Source organism: Chionomys nivalis, chromosome X (assembly GCF_950005125.1).
Source record: "Chionomys nivalis chromosome X, mChiNiv1.1, whole genome shotgun sequence".
Taxonomy (NCBI): Eukaryota; Metazoa; Chordata; class Mammalia; order Rodentia; family Cricetidae; genus Chionomys; species Chionomys nivalis.
This window is the reverse complement of record NC_080112.1, coordinates 24,319,242-24,340,850: the sequence shown is the minus strand read 5'-3', so window position 1 is coordinate 24,340,850 and position 21,609 is coordinate 24,319,242. Positions and strand designations below refer to the sequence as shown.

The 21,609-nt window shown below is 39.6% G+C and overlaps 1 protein-coding gene across 2 annotated transcripts; it reads left to right on the top strand.

The window, feature by feature from the left end:
- The first annotated feature begins 222 nt into the window (after positions 1–222).
- On the top strand, positions 223–21,151 carry Bmp15 (bone morphogenetic protein 15). Of its 2 annotated transcripts, XM_057759476.1 has the most exons (4): positions 223–882; positions 3,741–4,269; positions 17,896–17,985; positions 21,051–21,151. In XM_057759476.1, exons 1-4 carry the CDS (start codon positions 561–563, stop codon positions 21,088–21,090), a joined length of 981 nt encoding a protein of 326 aa, XP_057615459.1. In that variant the 5' UTR covers positions 223–560; the 3' UTR covers positions 21,091–21,151. The 2 variants fall into 2 exon arrangements, with proteins under 2 accessions (XP_057615459.1, XP_057615458.1); XM_057759475.1 differs by lacking the exons at positions 17,896–17,985; positions 21,051–21,151 and having other exon boundaries at positions 3,741–5,886.
- The last annotated feature ends 458 nt before the right edge of the window (positions 21,152–21,609 follow it).

The window sequence follows — 21,609 nt, the reverse complement described above, 5'->3', positions numbered from 1 at the left end:
TCTGTCTCGTTTATTTATTTCTTTATTGACATCCTGAGCAGGAATCATCTTGGTAGATTCACCACAAGCCAGCAGCAAACCACGATTCTGTGAAATGCTTCTCTAAGAGGCATAGAAATTGAATGGGACTAGGAGGCCTCTGTCTCTTTAAGGCCTGATTGAGGTACTGCCTTTAAATCTGTGGTAACCCAGGGTAAGGCTGCTTCCTTTTAATCTAGTAGATTGGGTGCAGTCCAGGTTCCGGGAATGGGCCTCTCCTCGTAGGTTCCTTCAGCCTGTTTGAGAAGTACTGTGTGGTTCCCACCAATGGAGAGTGGGAAGGGCATGCTGCCTTGGCCCACTTCTTCTTTCTCTTTGTTTTCTTGCCAAGAAGCCTAGTCAGGAGACTTGCTTTGGCCCAGAAGATTCTCCCACAGGAAGCAAGGAGGGTCTGCCAGCCGGCTTTTCTTTTGATTTCCTGCCCTGTCTTTGGTGTTTGTTAAACCAGGATGTGGAAGAGGTCAGAGTGATATCCTTTGGACTTGAGTAGGAATCTGTTGACAAGCAGCAAACTTTTCAAGATGGCCATTCTCACAATTCTTAGAATTCTTTTTTGGGCAATGGTATTTTTTATGGAACACAGGGTCCAAATAGCAAAGGCAGGGTGGCCCTCCATCACCCTCCTGGCTGATGACCTCTCGTTGCCCTTGAGTCTGGATCTGGCAAAAGAAGCCCCTGGCAAGGAGATGAAGCCACGGCCCCAAGGATATCCCTTGAGGTATATGCTGAAGTTATACCAGCGTTCGGCTGACCTGCATGGGCATCCTAGGGAGAACCGTACGATTGGAGCTAAAATGGTGAGGCTGGTAAAGCCCTCAGCCAATGCAGTAAGGCCTCTAAGAGGTGAGTTCTAATGCCCCATACAACCTTTGAGGGACAGAAGAGGGGAAATGTGTAGACAGGAAGGAGGCTTGGTATGTTGTCATTGATTCGGTGAGCAAATCGTTTAGTCAAGCGTGGCTTTCAAAGGGTTGTAAGCTTATGAAAAACTGGCTCCAAGCCTATTTTGCACTTGAGCCACAACATAAAAAATTTCCTTGGGTCCTACTGAGCACTCTTTCCTGGGTTGCAGGGCAACTAAATCCAGTAGGAGCCCCTGTGTTTTCTAAACTGTTATATCACTTAAACTAATTAAGAAATTACCCAGCTGCGTTCTCGTAGAGGGCTATTTATGTGGTTTGGTTGCTCTTTGAAGGTGAAGACTACAAGATAATGAGCTAGGAAAACTTACATGGTCTCAAACAGGACAAATGCAACACCTGCTCTCATAGAACACATGTTCTTATGGGGGAGATAAATAAACAAACTGTTAAATAATTGCAATTTGTGGCAAGTGAAGGGGCCTTGGAATAGTGAATAGTAAAATCACCTCTTTCTGTAAGGGTTTCAGGGAAAACAGCTTTGAAGACGTGATATTTCAGTTGAGGTCTGTAAGACGTTATAACTGAGGAAACGAGAGCACCTGTTTAGGAGGAAGGACCACAGAGGGCAAAACCAAGCATATCCTGCTTAAACAAGGGAAAGATTAGTGGGACTGGTGCCTTGTGGGAAATGGCAGGAACTGAGACTTATTAGAGGCAGTGACTTGCAGGCCTTGAGAAAGGATTTGGGATCATTACTAAATGCGCTAGAAAACTGCACAAATCAAGGTAATGTGAAGCTTAAAAAGAGGATGCTTAGCCGGGCAGTGGTGGCGCACGCCTTTAATCCCAGCACTCAGGAGGCAGAAGCAGATGGATCTCTGAGAGTTCGAGGCCAGCCTGGTCTACAGAGTGGGTTCCAGGATAGGCTCCAAAGCTACATAGAAACCCTGTCTTGAAAACAGAGAGAGAGAGAAAGAGAGAGAGAGAGAGAGAGAGAGAGAGAGAGAGAGAGAGCGCCTAGGACTAAAACTGCAAGGTTCCTGGGCTGACTGTGGGACAACTGGCATCTGGGCTTGTAGAAGGATCCAGAAGTAGATGTCAAGTTCAGTCACACAGGACGTATGAGTCATCCCTTCCCTTGAAAAGTTCTTTGCAGACCCTTCCTGGCTGAGGTTCTCAGTAGCCCCACCCTGCTTCAGGAAACACGTGATGCCAAGGTCTGAAAGGAAAGGGCAGCTCCTCGGCAGACAGCTTGTTTGGGTGGGGTTCCTTTGCAGGGTGGGGCAAGTGGATGGGTGGGCCTCTTGGAAAATTGTTAGAGGGGAATGTGAGGTAACTTGAGGAAATAAGTGTGGGTCTCCTTCCCCAGGAGGAAGGCTAGTGCTGCAAACTTGAGGGTGTGTTAGGCATGAGCTGGAATGGGAACTTCTGAAAATATTTTGAACACCAAGACATTAAAAGAACTTCTTCGTTGAAAGTGACTGTCCCCTTGAAGAATTTCAGGCTTACACATTCAGTGGAAAAGGAAGGTTAGGTGAATAACACATGAGCACACTAAGATGTTCCAATACGAGAGAAGGTTTTACCCTGTGCTGTCTGATTTTTTTTCTAGTCTACTCTTAACCTGTACCAGGAAAAGGAGGAGTTCAGAGTTCTGTAGATAGACACTTTTCACTATTTATTTATTTACTTATTTATTTTTGGAACCAGATTTGCTTTCAAGAATATATTCTGATCATGGTTTGGCCACAGGGTGTCAGCACTACAATTTGGATTAAAGCTTTTAAGCCTAGGTTGCGTGCAGTTTGGGCAGGTTTTTTTTCTTATTATTTATTCACGTTTGTTTGTTTGTTTAGGTTTTTTGAGACAGGGTTTCTCTGTGTAGCCTTGGCTGTCCTGGGACTTGATCTGTAGACCAGGCTGGCCTTGAACTCAGATTCACCTGCCTCTGCCTCCCAAGTGCTGAGATTAAAGGCTTGTGCCACCGCCACCTGGCTGGGGCAGGTTTTTTTTTTTTTTTCAAATAAGACTATTTATATAATCAAGGTTTATACTGAAATGGTATTTAAAGGCATGGTTGCAAAATGAATGGGTCAAACCCGAGGGAATAGGGGAGATTGAACTGAAGGAAAAGATTCAAAAGCAGTCCTTGAAGTTGGTGGAAGGCAGAGATACAAAGATGGTAACCACCCAGCTGTTTAGCGCTTGATTCTTCCTGGTTTTGAAATGATGGTAGTCATAGCACCCACTATTAGATTTTCCCCCTAAAGCTACATCTGTACAGTGATGAGACATGGGAATTCTTTCTTAATATGTGTGTTTTGATAGTTTTTTAATTAGTAATCTTTAATAGTCAACTAATAATATAATTGGTCTTCAATATATACAACATACACATTAATAATTTTGTATTTCTGTTTTCACTGTTAATAGTTCAAAAGTAAGATGGATTTATATTTACTATAAACAGACTTGGGTTCAAATCTTAAACTTACCAGGTGCTGGCTGCATGCATTCTTTTTCAGTTCAGGGCATAGGATCCAGGACCTGGACTTGTCATGTTGAGCTTCATCCCCAGCCTTTGCCCTGGTGTCCTCTGATGGTTTCTGTAAGCCTCATTGCCATTATCTACAAAATAGTGCTAACAACTATCTCAGAAGACTGTTGAGTATGTTCTAAATGGTACTGGGAAGTGCTCCATAAATGATAGACTGTATTATATCGAGTTAATTCCAGGGCTAGCGGTAACTATCAGTTTACATTTAGAGGCGTTATAAGGGATGTTCAGGTAAGAGGCAAGACTTTAATGGTGGATCCTGTTCTTTCACGTTTGTGCAGGTCCCTGGCATGTACGGACCCTGGACTTTCCTCTGGCTTCAAACCAGGTAGCATATGAACTAATCCGAGCCACTGTGGTTTACCGCCATCAGCTTCATCTAGTTCATTACCATCTCTCCTGCCATGTGGAGCCGTGGGTCCCCAAATGCCTGACCAAGCCCTTTCCTTCTTCTGAAATGGGTTCCTTCAAGCCACCTCCCATGTCTAAAGCCTGGACAGAGATGGATATTACACACTGTGTTCAGCAGAGACTCTGGAATCGCAAGGGACGGAGAGTCCTTCGCCTCCGCTTCATGTGTGAGCAGCAAAAAGGCAGCGAGGTTCCTGACTTCCAGTGGCATGGCATGGCATCCTTGGATGTCGCCTTCTTGCTACTCTATTTCAATGACACCAACAAGAGCATTCAGGCTAAACTCGCACAAGGCCAAGAGGAGTTAACTGATAGGGAATCTTCTTCTCTCATGCGGAGTGCCCGGCAAGCCTGCAGCATTGCATCTGATGTCGCTTGTCATACTCAGGAACATGACGGGTCTGTAAATAACCAATGTTCCCTCCACCCTTACAAGGTCAGCTTCCATCAACTAGGCTGGGATCACTGGATCATTGCTCCCCGTCTGTACACTCCAAATTACTGTAAAGGAATCTGCAGTCGTGTGCTACCCTATGGTCTTAATTCACCCAACCATGCCATCATTCAGAGCCTTGTGAATGAGCTAGTGAATCACAGTGTACCTCAGCCTTCCTGTGTCCCTTATAAGTTTCTTCCCATGAGTATCCTTCTGGTTGAGGCAAATGGGAGTATCTTGTACAAGGAATATGAGGGTATGATTGCCCAGTCCTGTACATGTAGATAACTGTGAAGTTGCAGCTCTCTCGGCTTTCCTAAGAAACTAGAGAAGATAAAGTATTATCGATGTTAAAGCTGACAGGGACCTACCCTTTCTACAGGTTCTATTCCTTATCGTAAAAAAAAAATATTGCACTTACACTTAAAATATACAAGCACTTTAAAGTCCATAAACTAAGTGCTAGGATCACATCTTAATATTTTTAAAAAGTAATTTAAAATACCATGAAATAGTCATCTTTAGAGTTATTTAAACCTCTTCCCTGATTTGTGAGCCCCTCAACTTGTAAAAAAGAAAAGACTTTCTGGTACTGGTAGCACAGCATGGATCAGTGTGATTTAACTAGTCAAAGCCCTCAATACTTGGAAAAGATGCTTTTGTGGAGATGTTCTGTTATGTCACTTTTATTGTGACTTTGGAAAAGAAAAACAAGACTGGTCCATGTAGTAGAACACGTGGAGTCCTGGAAGTGACTTGATTCTAGGCTCACTTGTTTTGTGTGTTCATCTGGACTCTTCTGGGCATGCGTCTCTGAAAGACAACCTTGTGGCTTGGGAGGAGGTATAGAACTCTCTCTGGGACTAACCGGAGTTTGTAATATGACTCCTTGAGTTTCTTTCCCTTTTGAGGTGCTGAGGCTAATAAGCAAGTGCTCTACCACTGTGCTGTATTCCCAGCCCAGCTTGACTCCTCTATAATACTCTACTGCATTTAAGTGTTGGGACAATACTGGAAATGAATGGTGCTTTTCTTGTTAAAGAGAATCTTGAATGCTTTGGGAGAGACTGGAAAGAAGAAATTTATCTTTTGTTATCTATAGCTATGATACAGAGATCTAGCCTAATCTCTGAGGGATAGGGCCAGAGGCGCCTCTGAATTTGTTCTCTGGATAGCAGTTCTAGTAAGCAGCTTTCACTATGTGCCCGGTAGAGAAACCCAGTCTCGGTACTTGCATAGCTATTGACTTTTCTTATCACCATTCTCAGGGCCTGATTTAAGGGTGAGGGTATGTGCTTGCCACTGTTAATTCCTGTCTCTTTACACTTATCATAAGTTAACTCTGTTCATAATTAATCCTTTCTCTACAGTTGCTACTCACTGGACTGGATATCTGGGGATCTATTCCTTAGCATCATTTTGTTCACATTTCTACTTAGAATTCAGGCTTTACTATTCATCTCACTAGTATTCTCATGACAACCCAGGTTCAAGCAGCTGTGTTTCCTCTCTTCTCATAGCATAGCATGCTTCCCTTAATATGCTGTAGTACTGTTGTCTTCACTGAAAAAAAGACGGAGCTCCCTTTGAAGCTTTTACTTGTCTCATGACCATGTTCTCAATGACAAGAGCTGACTGAAAACCTGTCCTTTAATGAACACAAAGTTGACAGTTTTTGTGTGTTGTGTTACACGGAATACCCCACTATTTATATATTTGTATGTTTATTTATATATTCATTTTCTTAAAGAATAAATGTAACGTGTGCTTTGCATATAAAGTATAGTATAGTGATTTCAAAACTGTATAAGAGTATGAAAGCCATGTTATGTAAGGTGGTTTGGGAAATCATGATATGTTGTAAGGTGAACTGGGAGAACAAATTGGGCTTCCCATTTAGCTGTTTCTTCAGTGTTCCTAGGATAGGCATAAACACCCAACAAAAAAACTCCTATCCTTATGACTCCTGGATACCTATGAAACTTCATGGGGAATTCATGGTTAGTTGTCCCTATTCATTAAGCTCTGAGTAGTCAAAATAACAACAAGAAACCCACATCCACAGGCAGGATGTGTCAGTTGTCAATGGTGTTATGAATTTCCTTTAAAAAGTATTGTTTCAATTGAGCACCTTATCTTCAAGTCTAAAGTAAAAGGCACGAGTTTTAAACCTTCCTCTGAGAAAAAGCAGAAAGGCTCATGAGTTGAGGAAGGTATATGGATAAAAGTTCTGCTTGTCCAGCTAACTGGCAAGGGAACATTGATTTGGGGAAGGAAAGTAGAGAAGTCCACCTTTTTCCCCAGAAGCACAAAACAGGCTATATCATCATCTGAAGTATGGGCGCTAAAGGAATGTGCATTTAAGCTTGCTTCTGACTCTGGACTTTGTTGCATTCATTTTTTTCCTTCTTTAGAAAATAAATTATTGCTGGGCAGTGGTGTGGTGCAAGCCTTTAATCCTAGGAGGCAGAGTTAGGCAGAGCTCTGAGATCGAGGCTGCTGGTCTACACAGCAAATTCCAGGAAAAACGCCTTTAATTCCAGCACTTGGGAGGAAGAAGCAGGTGAATCTCTGTGAGTTTGAGACCAGCCTGGTCTACAAGAGCTAGTTCCAGGACAGGAACCAAAACCACAGAGAAACCCTGTCTTGAAAAACAAAAACAAAAACAAAAAAACAAAAAAACAAAAACAAAACCCCAAAACAAAAAAAAAGAAAATGAATTATTTTCTCCAATATAGCATTATTGCAGTTTTCCCTTGTTTTACTCCTCTCAATTCTTCCCCACCTCCTCTCTTGTCCAGATCCACTTCCTTTCTGTCTCAGAAAAGAACAGGTTTCTAAGAGATAATAAAATACAACAAAATAAAATATAAAAGATAAAAACTATCACATCGAAGTTGGACAAGACAAACCAACAGAAGGGAAAGAGCTCAGAGAAGGCACAAGACTCAGAAATCAATCATTTGCCCATTCTGGAATATAACACTAAACTGGAAACCATAATATTTATGCTGAGGGCATAGTACAGACCCGTGCAGGCCCAGTGCATGCTGCTTTAGTCTCTGAGTTCATATGTGCTTCATATGAGGGTCTTGTTCTCCTGGTGTCTTCCATCTCCTCTATCTTTTACACTCTTTCTGCCTCTTCTTCCATGGGGTTCCCTGAGCTCTGAGGGAGGGATTTGCTGGAGACATCTCATTTAGGGCTAAATGTTCCAAGTTTTCTCACTCTGTGTAATGTCTGGCTGTATGTCTCTATATATGTTCCCATCTGCTGCAGGAGGAAGCTTCTCTAGTGATAGCTGAATGAGGCACTGTTCTATGAGTATAGAAGAATATCATTAGAACTCAATACATTACTTTGTGGTAATTCTTTTTTTGGTTTTGTTTTTGGTGGTTTTTGTTGTTTGATTTTTAGGTCAGTATTATTTGGTCTTAACATAGGTCCCTGGTTTATCTAGTCTCAGGTTCTTGGTCACCCAAGCAGTGTTGGTATAGGTTGCATCTCATGGAACAGGCCTTAAGTCAAATCAGATAGTAGTTGGTTATTCCCATAAGCTTTGTGCCACTATTGCTGTAGCATATCTTTCAGGCAGGACACAATCATAGATCAAAGGGTTTGTGACTGGCTTGGTGTTTATGCTACCCTTTAGAGTACCTTCCTGTACCAGAGACACGAGAAAGTATGGGTGAGGGCTTTATGTAAGCTAGACTTCTCATGTTCAATGATCTGTATTGGTGTTGTCTTTAGCAGTGGGGTCTTGATGTCAGTTCATAGAGAGGAACCTATTGCCTTTGCAAAAGCATGGGTTGTTTGGAGGTCTCATGGGACCTTCTTTGGCTAACAAGTCAATTAGACATAATCCAATCCTGGTACTGGAAACTTCATTTGGTGACAAGAGATGTCCACTTGAGACTCTGTCTCCCCCATTATTTGGTGATTTCATGTAGATTGCCTTAATATATTTACATATTTTAGGAAGGTTCTATTCTTTCATTTTTCATGCTACCTCTCAAAGTTCTCTTAATGTTAGCTTTTTTGCCCTGTATTCTATCCCTCAATCCCCTCTTTTTCCCCTCCCCATTTGATCTTCCAATTCCAACATCCTCATCTGTCCATTGTTGTCTACTTTATTCCCATTTCTTAACAAGACCTATTGTTCATATGTTCCCTATTGGCCTATATTCCCTCTAGTACCTTACTCTATACCTACCCTCTGTGGTTTCACAGGCTGTAGCTTAGACATTTAACTTAACAACTAATATCCACTTATAAGCAAGACCATATCATATTTGTTTTTCTGATTGTGGGTTACCTTACTCAGGATGATTTTTTTCAAGTTCATTTATTTTCCTATGAGTTTTATGATTTTTTAAATGGCTGAGCAATACTCCATTTTATGTAAAGGTACCAATTTTCTTTATCCATTTCTATGTTGAGGGATATCTAGGTTTAAATTTTCTGGCTATTATGAATAGAGCAGCAATAAACATGGTTTATCAAGTGTCTCTAGAGTAAGAGAAAACAGTCTGGGTGTATTCCCAAGAGTGGTATAGATGGAATTTGAGGTAGATCAATTGTCATCTTAGAAAGTGACACACTGATTTCCATAGTGTCTGTACAAATTTGCAGTCCCACCAGCAATGGATGAGTGTTCCATTTGCTCCACATCCTTTCCAAGAGTGAGTTGTCATTTGTTTTATTGGTCTTAACCATTCTAAATTGTTTAACATGAAATCTCAAAGTAGTTTTGACTTGCATTTCCTTGGTGGCTAAGGATGCTGAACATTTGTGTTTCTCAGTGATTTAAATTTCCTCTTTGGAAAACGCTGTTGAGATCTGTACTCCATTTAAAAATTGGATTATTTGTTTTCTTGATATCTAGTTTTGTTGTATTCCTTATGTATTTTTGATATTAGCCTTCTGTAGGATGTGTAATTGGTAAAATCTTTTCCCATTCTGTAAACTGATGCTTTGTCTGAATGACTGTGTCCTTTGCTGTGTAGAAGCTTTTCAGTTTCATGAGGTCCTATTTATTATTTGTTGATCTTACTTAGTGCCTGTGCTAATGGTGTCCTGTTCAGAAAGTCTTTTCATGTGTCAATGAGTTCAAAGCTATTCCCAACTTCCTGTACTATCAGGTTCAGTGTATCTGGCTTTTTTTTTTTGTTGAGGTCTTTGATCAATTTGGAGTTTAGTTTTGTGTAAGGTGGTAAGTATGGAACTATTTGCATTCTTCTACATATATCTATATCCAGTTTGACCAACACAACTTGTTGAAGATTCTGTCTTTTCTTCAGTGTACATCTGGATTCTTTATAAAAATCAGGTGCCCATATGTGTGCAGGTTTGTATCTGGCTCTTCAATTTGATTTCATTGATCAATGTGCTTTTCTTTTTACACCATTACCATGATGTTTTTACTACTGTAGTATAACTTGAAATCAAGGATGGTGATATCTTCAGCAGTTCTTTTATTATTCAGGATTGTTTTAGTTATTCTAGCTTTTTTGTGTTTCCATATAAAGCTGAACACTGTCCTTTCAACATCTCTGAAGAATTGTATTAGGATTTTGATGGGGATTGCATTGAATCTTTAGATTGCTTTTGGTAAGATGAACATGTTTTGCTATGTTATTCCTACAAATCCATGAGCATAAGAGATCTTCCCATGTTCTGAGATCATTTTCAATTGCTTCCTTCAATGTCTTAAAGGCTTTTTTATTTCACAAGTCTTTGGTTAGAGCTACCCTAAGGTGTTTTATATTATCTGAGGTTACTGTGAAAGGTGTTGCTTGCCTGATTTCTTTCTCAGTAGTTTGTCATTTGCATATAGAAGGATTACTGATCTTTATGACTTAATTTTGTATCTAGCTACATTGCTGAAAGTGTTGATCATTTGTATGAGTTTCCTACTGGAATTTTCAGGTCACTTCTGTATACTACGTCATCTGCAAATAAAGATACTTTGACTTCTTCCTCTCCAATTCGTATCTTCTTTATCTCCTTACTTTGTCTTATTGCTCTAGCTAAGACTTTAAATACTATATTGAATAGTAATGGAGGGAGTGGACAACCTTGTCTTGTTCCTGATTTTAGGGAATTTGCTTTGAGATTCTCTTCATTAAAATTGATTTTGGCTATGGGCTTGCTGTTCTCTGTCTTTATTATGTTTAGGTGTGTCTCTTGTATCCCTAACATAGCTAGGACTTTTACAATAAAGGGGTGTTGAATTTTGTCAAAGGCCTTTTCTCTAATGAGATGATCATGTGATTTTTGTCTTTCAGTTTGCTTAATGGTGAATTACATTTATTCATGTACTATTTGAACTATGCCTGTATCTTTAGGATGAAGCCTACTCAATCATGGTGTATGATCTTTCTGATGTGTTCTTGGATTCAGTTTGCAAGTATTTTATTGAGTTTATTTTCATCTATGTTCATAAGGGAAAGGGGGTTGTATTCTCTTGTTTGGCCTTATGTGATTCAAGTGTCAGGGTAACTGTGAATTTATAAAATTAATTTGGTGATATTCCTTCTGTTTCGATTTTACAAGATAATTTGAGGAGGAGTATTTTTGTTAGTTTTTCTTTGAAAGTCTGGTAGAATTCTGCAGTAAAACCATATGGCCCTTGTTTGGTTGGTTGGTTGGGAGATTTGTAATGACTGTTTCTATTTCATTAAGTGTTATAGGTCTGTTCAAATTGCTAATCTGGTATTGATTAAACTTTGATAAGCATTATGCATTGAGATAATTATCTATTTCTTTTAGATTTTACAATCTTGTGGAGCACAACTTCTTTTAATTGATCTTATTGAGCTCTACATTTTTTTCTGCTCCCCTCCCTACCTCTCCCCTTCCCTTCAACCCTCTCCCATGGTTTCCATGCTCCCAATTTACTCAGGAGATCTTGTCTTTTACTACTTTTGAAAGTATGTCCTTATGACTCTCTGGATTGCAATGGTGTCTTGTTTTGCCCCCTTTCTAATTTTGTTAATTTGGATATTCTCTCTTTCTGTCTTTTAGTTAATTCAAGAAAACTGGTTTTCTCAAAGAACCTATTGTTTATTTCAAAATATCTTGTTTTTGTTTGTTTCTATTTTATTTATTTATTTTTTTTTATTTTTTTATTTTTTTTTTTTTTTGGTTTTTCGAGACAGGGTTTCTCTGTGGTTTTGGAGCCTGTCCTGGAACTAGCTCTGTAGACCAGGCTGGTCTCGAACTCACAGAGATCCGCCTGCCTCTGCCTCCCAAGTGCTGGGATTAAAGGCGTGCGCCACCACCGCCCGGCTGTTTCTATTTTATTGATTTCGGCCATTATAGTGATTATTTCTTGCCATCTACTCTGGGGTGTGACTTATTTCTTTCTTTACTTTCTTGATCTAGAGTTTTTAGGTGTGCTCTTATGTTGTTAGTATGAGATGTCTCTAATTTTTTTATGTAGGCTCTTAGTGTTATGAACTTACCACTTTATTCTGCTCTTATTGTGTCCCAGAACTTTGGATATGTTGTGTATTCATTTTCATTCAATTCTAGGACAGCTTTAATTTCTCTCTTTATTTCTGTCTTAACCCATTTTCCATTCAGTAAAGAGCTATGCAGTTTCCATGAATTTGTAACCTTTCTGTTATTTTTGTTGTTGATATCCAGCTTTAATCCATGGTGGTTAGATAGGATGCAGGAATTATTTCAATTTTCTTTTGGAAACTTGCTTTGTGTGTGAATATGTCGTCAATTTTGGAGAAACTTCCACAAGCTGGTGAGAAGGTATATTCTTTTGTGTCCAGTTGAAATGTTCTGTAAATATCTGTTAGGTCCATTTGGTTTATAACATCAATTAACTCCAGCATTTCTCTGTTTAGTCTTTGTCTGTACGACCTGCCTATTGGTAAGAGTGGGGTATTGAAGTCTCCCACTCACAGTGTGTGAGGGTCAATAAATGATTTGAGCTATAGTAGTGTCTCTTTTACAAACTTGGGTTATCTTCTGTTTCGGGCATAGATGTTAAGAACTGTGGTATCCTCTTGGTGGATTTTTCCTTTGAGTATGTAGTGTCCTTCCCTATCTCTTATTAGTTTTTGTAGTCCATTTTGTCAGATATGAAAATGGCTTCATCAGTTTGTTTCTTAGATCCATTTGCTTGGAACATCTTATTCCATTCTTTTACCCTGAGGTGACCTCTCTCCTTTATATTGAGGTTTGTTTCTTGGATGCAGCAGCATGATGAAACCTGTTTTCATATCCATTCTGTTAGTCTGTATCTTTTTATTGGTGAATTCAGATCATTGATGTTCAGAGAGATCAATGATCAATGGTGTTGATTCCTATTATTTTGTTGTCATTAGTGGTGGTATGTGGTGTGTGTGTGTGTTTCCCTTTTTTGACTTTTTCTGGTCCAGAATTTTTATTCTCTGTGCTTTCTTAGATGTAGTTAATCTCTTTAGGTAGGAGTTTTCTTTCTAACACCTGTAGTGATAGATTTATAGATAGGTATTGTTTAAATCTGATTTTGTCACAGAATATCTTTTTTTCTACTTCTATAATGGTTGAAAATTTAGCTGGGTATAGTAGTCTGGACTGACATCTGTGGTCTCTTAGAGTCTGCAGCACATCTGTTCAGGCCCTTCTGAATTTTAGAGTCTCCATTAAAAAGTCAGATGTGATTCTAATAGGTCTGCCTTTATATGTAACTTGGTGGTTTCCATTGCAGTTTTAAAATACTATTTATTACATATAATATTCTTTATTATATATATATACATATATAGTGTTTTGATTATTTATGATATGATGAGGGGACATTTCTGAAATGATCAATTTGGTCTTCTGTATGCTCCTTATACCTTTATATGTATCATTTTCACTAGGTTAGGAAAATTTTCTTCTTTTCTTCTATGAGTTTGTTGAAAATATTTCCTGTGCCTTTGATCTGTGTTCTTCTCTTTCCTATTATCCTTATATTTGGTGTTTTCCTACCATCCCAGATTTCCTGGATGTTTTGTATCAGTAGTTTTTTTTTTAATATTTAACATTTTTCTTTGACTGATGTGTCCACTTCCAGTTTGTCTTCAAAACCTGAGATTCTTTCTTCAATCTCTTGCATTCTGTTGAAGTTTGCCTCTGTGGTTCCATTTTGAGTTCCTAAATTTTCATTTCTAGATTTCCCTCAGATTGTTTTTTTTATTGATTCTATTTCCACTTTCAGATATTGAATGGTTTTAGTAATTTTCTTCCATTGTCTGTTTGTGTTTTCATAGATTTCTTTAAGGCATTTGTTCATTTCCTTTTTAAAGACCTCTATAATATTCATCAAGACTGTTTTAAGGTCTTTTTTTTGGAGTTCAGAGCCTGCTGTGGTAGGGTTTCTGGGCTCTATTGGAGACATATTGTCCTGGCTGTTATTAACTATCTTTTTATGCTGGAGTCCAGGCATCTGGGAATGGAAAAATTGTAATTCTAGTTGCTGATATCTGGGCATGTCGTTTTTGGGTGGGTGTTTTGTTCTTTGGTTTATGTTGCCATCTCTGGTTCTTAGGAGAGTGTGGTGGCTGTTTGTTGTCTGGTAGGAAATTCTTCTGAGATCCTGATAAGTGTGAGCATGGGAGGATGTGTTCCAGGTAAAATGTGTTTCTGGATGTTGGGGCCTGAGAGTTAGGAATGAGGGTGGTCTGAGAGTGTGTGAGGGGATTAACTGGAGGGAGAAAAGCATGGCATTCCACCGGGTCCTGCTTAGTTATCCCTCCAGGAATGGGACCAGAGTAAGGAGAGTCCAAGCAGAAGGTCTGCTTTAGACTTGGGGACTAGAATAGAGGACTGGACCCAGAGGAAGGGAGGGAGAGGTGAAGATCTGCAGTTGCCTAATTGCTTCCCTTGTTAGTGGTCTGTGGGTTCCCAGGGGATGCCTCCTGGAATTGGAGGCTGGGACAAAGCAATGGGGCAGGAAGTTCAGAGGAAAAGATCTGTGTGGTGCACAGGAGATGGGAGCAAGAGGGAAAACGAGGCTGCATCAGGTATTCTTCTGCAGATCTAAAGATAATACTGGGCTATTGGATTTGGAGGAGCAGAAGGAAAGATGAAGATCTATAGTCTGCCTACTTGCTTCCCTGACCAGAGTGGCATTTATCTTACATCATACATTTATATGGCATCTAATTCTGGAGAATCAGGAAAACTTTGTATTCAGTTCCATCAAGTATTTGGGTGCTAAATCATCTATCTTCAGTTACACCAAGTATTTGGGTGCTAAAGCATGTAAAATAATATTTCATCTGAGTACTGTGATATGGGTGAGAGAGGTATTAGCTCCAATTCAAATGAACTTTAATTGATGCACCATTAAAGGCACCATTTTTTTTCTTTAATTCAGATAGTTTTGAATACCTGAAGGTATGAAAATGCCACTACAGTCCAGTTTGGCCGTAAAAAAAAAATCCCATGAGCATTACCAGTGAATCCTAGTTCCTCCTTTACCACAGCTCCGAGTAACTACTAATCATTTTGGGTATGTGTGTTTGTGTACATGTTCCTGTGCATATACTATAAATGCATACATGTTCATGTGTCTGTGTCTAAATATGGTGTTCAGAGATCAAACTTTGTTGTCATTCTTCTGATGCCATCCACCTTGTCTTTTGAGAGAGTCTCTCACAAAGATCTGGATAGGTTGCCTGACCAGTAATCCTCATGGATCCCACGGTCTTTGCCCACCTAACAATAGAATTACAAGTGCCCACATCCTTGCTGTTTTTTTGTTTATGCTAGAGATTTAATTCATGTCCTCATGCTTACAAGGCAAACAGTTTAATGATTGAGCCATATCCCCACCACTGTTGCACTTTCTTTGGTGAATTGTGAATATTTATATAATTATATCATATTTGACTTTTGTGACTCTCTACTTGACATCAGTATAAATGGATAAAACCCTAAATAAAACATCAAGCAAGGGTAATGCTATGTAGGCATATGACAGCTAATTGTTTGTAGGAAGATGAAATGCTACAGCTGCTTTGGCAGATAGACTGGCAGTTTATTACAAAATTAAACCATAGTCTCATAACAATATGACAGTCATACTCCGTGATATTTATTTAAATGAGTTGACAACTTATGTTCAAATAAGAACTTGCACATGAATGTTTATGGCATATATAAAATTGCTAAAACTTGGAAACAACTAAGATGTTCTTTAATAGAAGAATGGATAAATTCTGGGCCATATACATAATGAAACAATATTAATTCATGAAAAGCTGTCAAGCCATGGAAAAGCATGAGGGAACCTTGGATGCAGATTCTAATAGAATCAAGTACGAATGACTTTGTGGTAGTACACACCTGTGATCCCAGCACTCGGAGGCAAGAATATTTCTATGAATCTGGGAACAGCTGGAGCTACATAGATTCAGGTCCCCTTATGAGACCCTGTCTTTCTCTAAGAAAAAAGGAAAGCCTTAAAGGTCTGTATACAGGCAAATGATAGCTTCTCGGAGGAGAGTCAGTTTTCTTTAAGATTATTAACACTGGTAAGCCAACCATGCTCCAGTTGGAAGGCCACACATTCAAGAATATATGGGCAGCATACATTGGACTTAATAGGTGAAAATGAGAACACAAAGTTGTGTGAGGGAGGGAGGTTCCAGTGGAGGAGTTGGGGAAGGAATGTATATGTTCAAAATACATTTTATAAAATTCTCAATGAACCAATATAGATTTAAAAATCCTATATACTAAGGGATGGAGACAGCTCAGTGGATAAAACACTCTCCATACACATACAAAACACCTCTAGTTCAAATCTACAAAATCCATGTAAATGCCAGATGGAAGTGGTGGCCTGCCTGTAATTCCAGAACTCAAATGGTAGAAACAGAATCCCCAGAATAAGCTGGGTAGCTAGGATAGTCTACATTAGTGGGCTGTGGGTTCACTGAGAGAACTTAACTCAGTGAGTAAGGTAGAGTGATCTAGAAAAATTTCTGAATACTGCGAGCTTCCCCATGCTTGTGTGCACATGTGTACCCACATGTTTGAATACATGTACATGCCTACCATACACAGGCAAAACCCAGCCACATATAACATGACCAAGGGAACAAGGCAAAACTATAAAGATTGGAAAAATGGTTGCAAAAGGTGTGAGCAAGATGGGAAATATTAATACATATTATGTAAGGGAATTTAGAACAATTAAACTGTATTGTGCTATAATAGTAGGTACATACTATATATCTATCAAGCCCCATAGGAGAACTAGATGAACCCTGATATAAACCCTTATGTAAACCACCAACATTACTAAAGCATCAGTAGACTCATAAACTGTAACAACTGGATTGCTCAGTAGCCAGATGTTAATAATAGGTGAAAGCTGAGGCATTGAGCGAAGAGGAGAGCTATACATGAGAATTCTCTTTAAACCAAAAATTACTTTAAAAAAGACTTATCTCTATTTTTTTTTCATTAAAATGTTGGAAACACTCTGGAGACAGAAACAGGCATATTCCAGGACAGCCAGGGCAGTTGCACAGAGAAACCCAGTCTCAAAAAACCAAATAACCAAAAAAAAAAAAAAAAAAAAAAAAAAAAAAAAAAAAAAAAAAAGCCTTGGAAATGACACACTAAAATAATCTTAAATTCAAAAATATATATGTGCATATATCAACTATCACACATGTGTACACGATGTGCCCTAGAAGTAGAACTACTAAGCCTAAATTCTGGGCAGGTTGTCTTGTGTTGATTCATAGGCTAACTAGGCACTAGAAGGATTCTGAAGCCCAAGTTTTGTGAAAAAGCCTTAGCCTAAGGCCTACAGAGTCTGGACTGGAACCTGTACTTTTATGAATGGTCCTAGAACCTCAGTCTGTGGGAGTTGGCCTAGAATAACAGCCAATGGGATAGACCTGAACCATGTATAACACTATAGCTTATAGCCAGCCCTATGCCTAGACAAGTATGGAGCCTGCATCTGTAGGTGATTGTCCAAAGCCTGGGACCACAGATGCTAGGCTGGTGTTTGTAACTGTGCACACTGGCCTATGGTCTGGAGGTGTAGGGATGGCCCGGACCCTGAATCAATAGGGGCCAGGATGCAGTTTGAAGGTTAAGTGTACAGAGATTGTTGAAATAGTTAAATGTGTGAGGATTGGCCTGTGCCATGTGTCCTCAGTCTAGCCTAGTCCTTAGAGTCAGTTCTCTATTTCTACCATGGACTCTGGGAATTGAACTCATGCCATCAAGCTTGTACAGTAAGCACTTTTGCTCACAGAACTCACTCTCTAATTCTGAGTGGTTCTTTTAAAAAAATAATTATTAACCTACATTAGTTGTATAAATTAAACGGGATTCACTATGATATCTCCATGTATCATGTCAATACATCCTTTCTATTACTCTTGATCCCCTCTCCCTATAGCACCCCTCCCGTCCTCAAAAGATCCCTCTTAAGGAGGGTAAATATGATCAAATGCTGTTAGCATTCTCAAAGGACTAATAAAATCCTTTAGAATCCCTATTTTAAATTTTTTGTTTTATTATTCTCTCATCATATCCTGACTGCAGTTTCACCTCTCTCTCTTCTCCCTCAGATCCACCACCTCCTCTACCTCCCCTCAGAAAAGAGCGGGCCTCCCAGCGACATCAACCAAATACAGCATAACAAGCTACAATAAGACCAGGTACATGCCATCACATCAGGGCTGGATGAGACAACCAAGCAGGAGGAAAAGGGTTCCTCAAACAGGCAGAAGAGACAGAGACACTCCACTCCCACTGTTAGCAATCCCAAAGAACACCAAACTGCTCAACCATAACATATATGCAGAGGACCGAGGACAGACCCCTATATTCTCTCTGATTTCTGCAAGCCCCCTTGAGTCCCAATCAGTTGATTCTATGGCCTGTGTTTTTGTGTTGTCCCTGACTGCTCCGGTTCCTGCAATCTTTCCTAACCCTTCTCTGAAGGACTCCCAGGCTCTCCAATATTTGGCTGTGGGACTCTATCTGTTCCCTCCCATCAGCTGCTGGATGAAGTCCTTTAATGACGATTCTGCTAGACTCTGGTCCCAGAACACATTCTGGAGACAGGACAAATTGTAGGTCGAAAGTTTTGTGGCTGGGTTGATGTTCCTCCACTTGAAGCCTTTCCTAGTTGCAGAAGACGGCCAGTTCAGGCTCCATTTCCCCCACTGCTAAAAGTCGTTTGCTAGGGTTACCCTCGTAGATCCCATGGGGTTTCCATTGCACTTGGTTTTCACCTTGCTCCCAAAACTTCCCCAATTTCAGTTGTTTCTCCAAGTTTTTTCCTCACTCCGCCACCTGATTTGAATCCCCTTTAATTTCTTCCATTTTTAAGATTTTCTTACCTCTAGTAACTGCTGTTCTTTTATCTACAACTTTAAATTATTGATTCCTTCACTGAATACACATTGGTCTTTCAGCATCTCAGTTTTTTCACTCAGTGTAACATTTTTCTGACTGTGTCTATGTTGTTGTGACAGCATGTCATTCATTTTTATGGCTCAGTAATTTTCCATTGTGAACATGCTATATTTTTTATACATTCATCTGATAAGGGTCCTCTAATAAAATAAACAGAGAAGAGCAGTTATCTTTTCCATATGGAGATTTCACTTGTTTTGGGAATATTCATGGGGCTGGGAGCTGAGGATGTAGTTCAATGGTGAAGCACTTGCTTAGCCAAGTCATGTTCTGGGTTTGATCCTCAGATCTCCAAACAGAGAAGAGTGCTGGGGAGATAACTCAGGCAGAAAAGTGCTTGCTACATCTCTATCTACCATCTCCTTCCTACATATGTCTCTGTCAAGATCATGCCTATTAAATTCGTTTTGTTACCCACTGAGATTAGCCCGGGATTTCTATGTGGCATACCTCCATTTGAGCCAAGTGGGCTCAGAAATGGGAACAAAGTTAAAGATCGTGACTTCTCCTCTCTCCAAATCTATCAAGAGCCAATAGTTAAAACGTAAAAAGTTAGGGCACTATGAGACTCACCTCCTTCCTTGCTTTATTGTTAATAGGGCTGGTCTTGTGTGAACTCAGTGAAGATAACTACTGTGGCCGTGGATTAATGATTGCAATAGAATGACATTTTGTAGTCCTTCACCCTATCCTCCTGCTTTTATATTCAACTTCCTCTTCTGCACTTTTGCAGAGCCTTCAAGAGGGTGGCACAAATGTCTTGTTTAGGACTAGCACCATAGCTATTGCTTATTCTCTGCATTTTGAACTGCACTCTCTACATTCACCATCATTCAGTGCAAAGACAGGTTTCTCTGATTAAGGCTGGGAGCAGCCTTGTCTACGGATATAAGCAAAGTTATTTAGAAGGCAGTTAGATGGTATATCAGTTTAATCAGCACTAATATGTTCCCCGTCTCAGCCTACAACCTCCCCAAATCTGGGTGGTTAGTCAGGCTTACTATACCAGGCATGGGTTGCCCCTCTCCTCATGGAATAAGTCTCATAGTCAATCAAAGGACAGTTGATTACCCCCATCACAGGTTAGCATTTGGGTAAGTCAAAATTATTAGCATGTGACATTCCTCTGCCACGTGGGAAGACAAAGCTTTAGGTAAGCCAGACAAAACATGGGTTAGATAGCAGACCCCAGGCTGAAGCAGCTCCTGCTCTCTTTCAATTGCAGGAAGAATCTCCAAGGATTGTAGTGGTAGCTGTGTACAAGCTGAATTTACTGCTAGTGGTTTGCAATGAAAAGAAAAATGGGTTAATTTTTTTTTTTTAGTTTTTATCTATTATTTAGTATTATACCTACGTGTGTCTTAGTTCAGGCCTCTAACACAAACTCCAGTATTTTGTGGTACTTTGACAAGTGTTTTCCTTTCACAGTTTGGAAGCTAGAAGGTCAAGATTAAGATGCAGTGTCTTGGAAGGATTTGTTCCTCCCTCACTGACAGCCACTTGCAAGATGTTCCCTTACTACTGTATAATAGAGCACTCTGGCCTCTTCCTACACTTCATCTTAGCAAAAACAAACAAACAAACAAAAAACCTGGCATGCTGTTTTCCATCTTACTATAAAGGCAGTGATTGCATCATGGGGGCGAGACATTACCTTTAAAGGTCCCGTTGTACCTGATTACCTCCCACAGGCACTGCTTTTAAATGCTATCCTCTTGGGGGATGAGAAATAGGTAGACACAAACAGGCTGCAGCAAGATATATAATAAAATTCCCACAGTTGCGTAAATTCCTGAGGGGTCACCTCAGTCATGGAAAGGAAGACGTTGTGCTAGTGAGAAGTATATTAATTTTCTGCCTCTGATGAACATATTAGAGTTTAAAGCCTCTAAGTATTATTAGCAGAATAAGTCTCCATAGCTGAAGATGTAAGCTATGGCTCTTGTCTATTAGAGCTCTTTAATAAAAGGGAAACAGCATGCGATGAGAAGCAATCTCTGGAATGACATTTACTTTTGGACTTATAAAAGCAATTTTTAATTTGCTAATGCATGCTCAGAATCTGACCCTTAGAGGCTAATGATTTTCCGGCTTAAAATGGATATTTTTGGATAGGTCAAATGAACTGACAAGAAGAGCATTTAGATATCCCTACATGACACTTGCAAGTGTGCTACCCTCCTCCGCTTCTACAACACCTTGACTTTGCTACTGAGGAGAAGCTCCTGGTTTACTTAGGAATTAGTAATTCGCAAATGACGATTAGCTGGGCCTCACTTTACGTTCATATTTCCTATTGCAGCTTACGTATTTCAACTTGCCCAAGAACTGTGCAGAACTGAATGAAGACATAAGCTCGACCAACAAAATTCTTCCTCAGACTCCACTGCATGTATCAATCCCTCTGTTGGTTCTAGACTATGAAAACAAAACCGTCCTCAGTACTGGCCAGACTTTATACATTACCTGCGGATGCCCATAAGAAAGGCCTTGTATTAATGTCACATTCATATTCTTTTTCTAGGAGGTATGGCCCTATGTTGCTCAGGCTGACTTCAAACTGGGCTTAAGCAATCCTCTTGTCTCAGCTTTCTGAATTGCTGAGATCACAAGTACTTGCTCCTAATTGAAGTCATAATTTCTGATCCAGAAGTGAACTGTACTTTTTTTCTTTTTTGACTGACATAATATTTGTACATATTTTTGAAGCACGCTGTGATAGTTTGACTCATGTGTGCATTGGGTAGTGATTAATTTAAGAAAACTGGCAAGCAGTCACCTTAAAATTTTATCATTTCTTACTCAAATTCTTCCCTTCTCTTTTGTTAATGGCAATCACCTGCTATATCATAAAACACCAA

Coding starts and splice junctions, on each gene's coding strand:
- Bmp15 (XM_057759475.1), top strand. CDS start 561: ATGGCCATTCTCACAATTCTTAGAATTCTTTTTTGGGCAATGGTATTT. Junction 883..3,740: donor TGCAGTAAGGCCTCTAAGAG/GTGAGTTCTAAT, acceptor ACGTTTGTGCAG/GTCCCTGGCATGTACGGACC.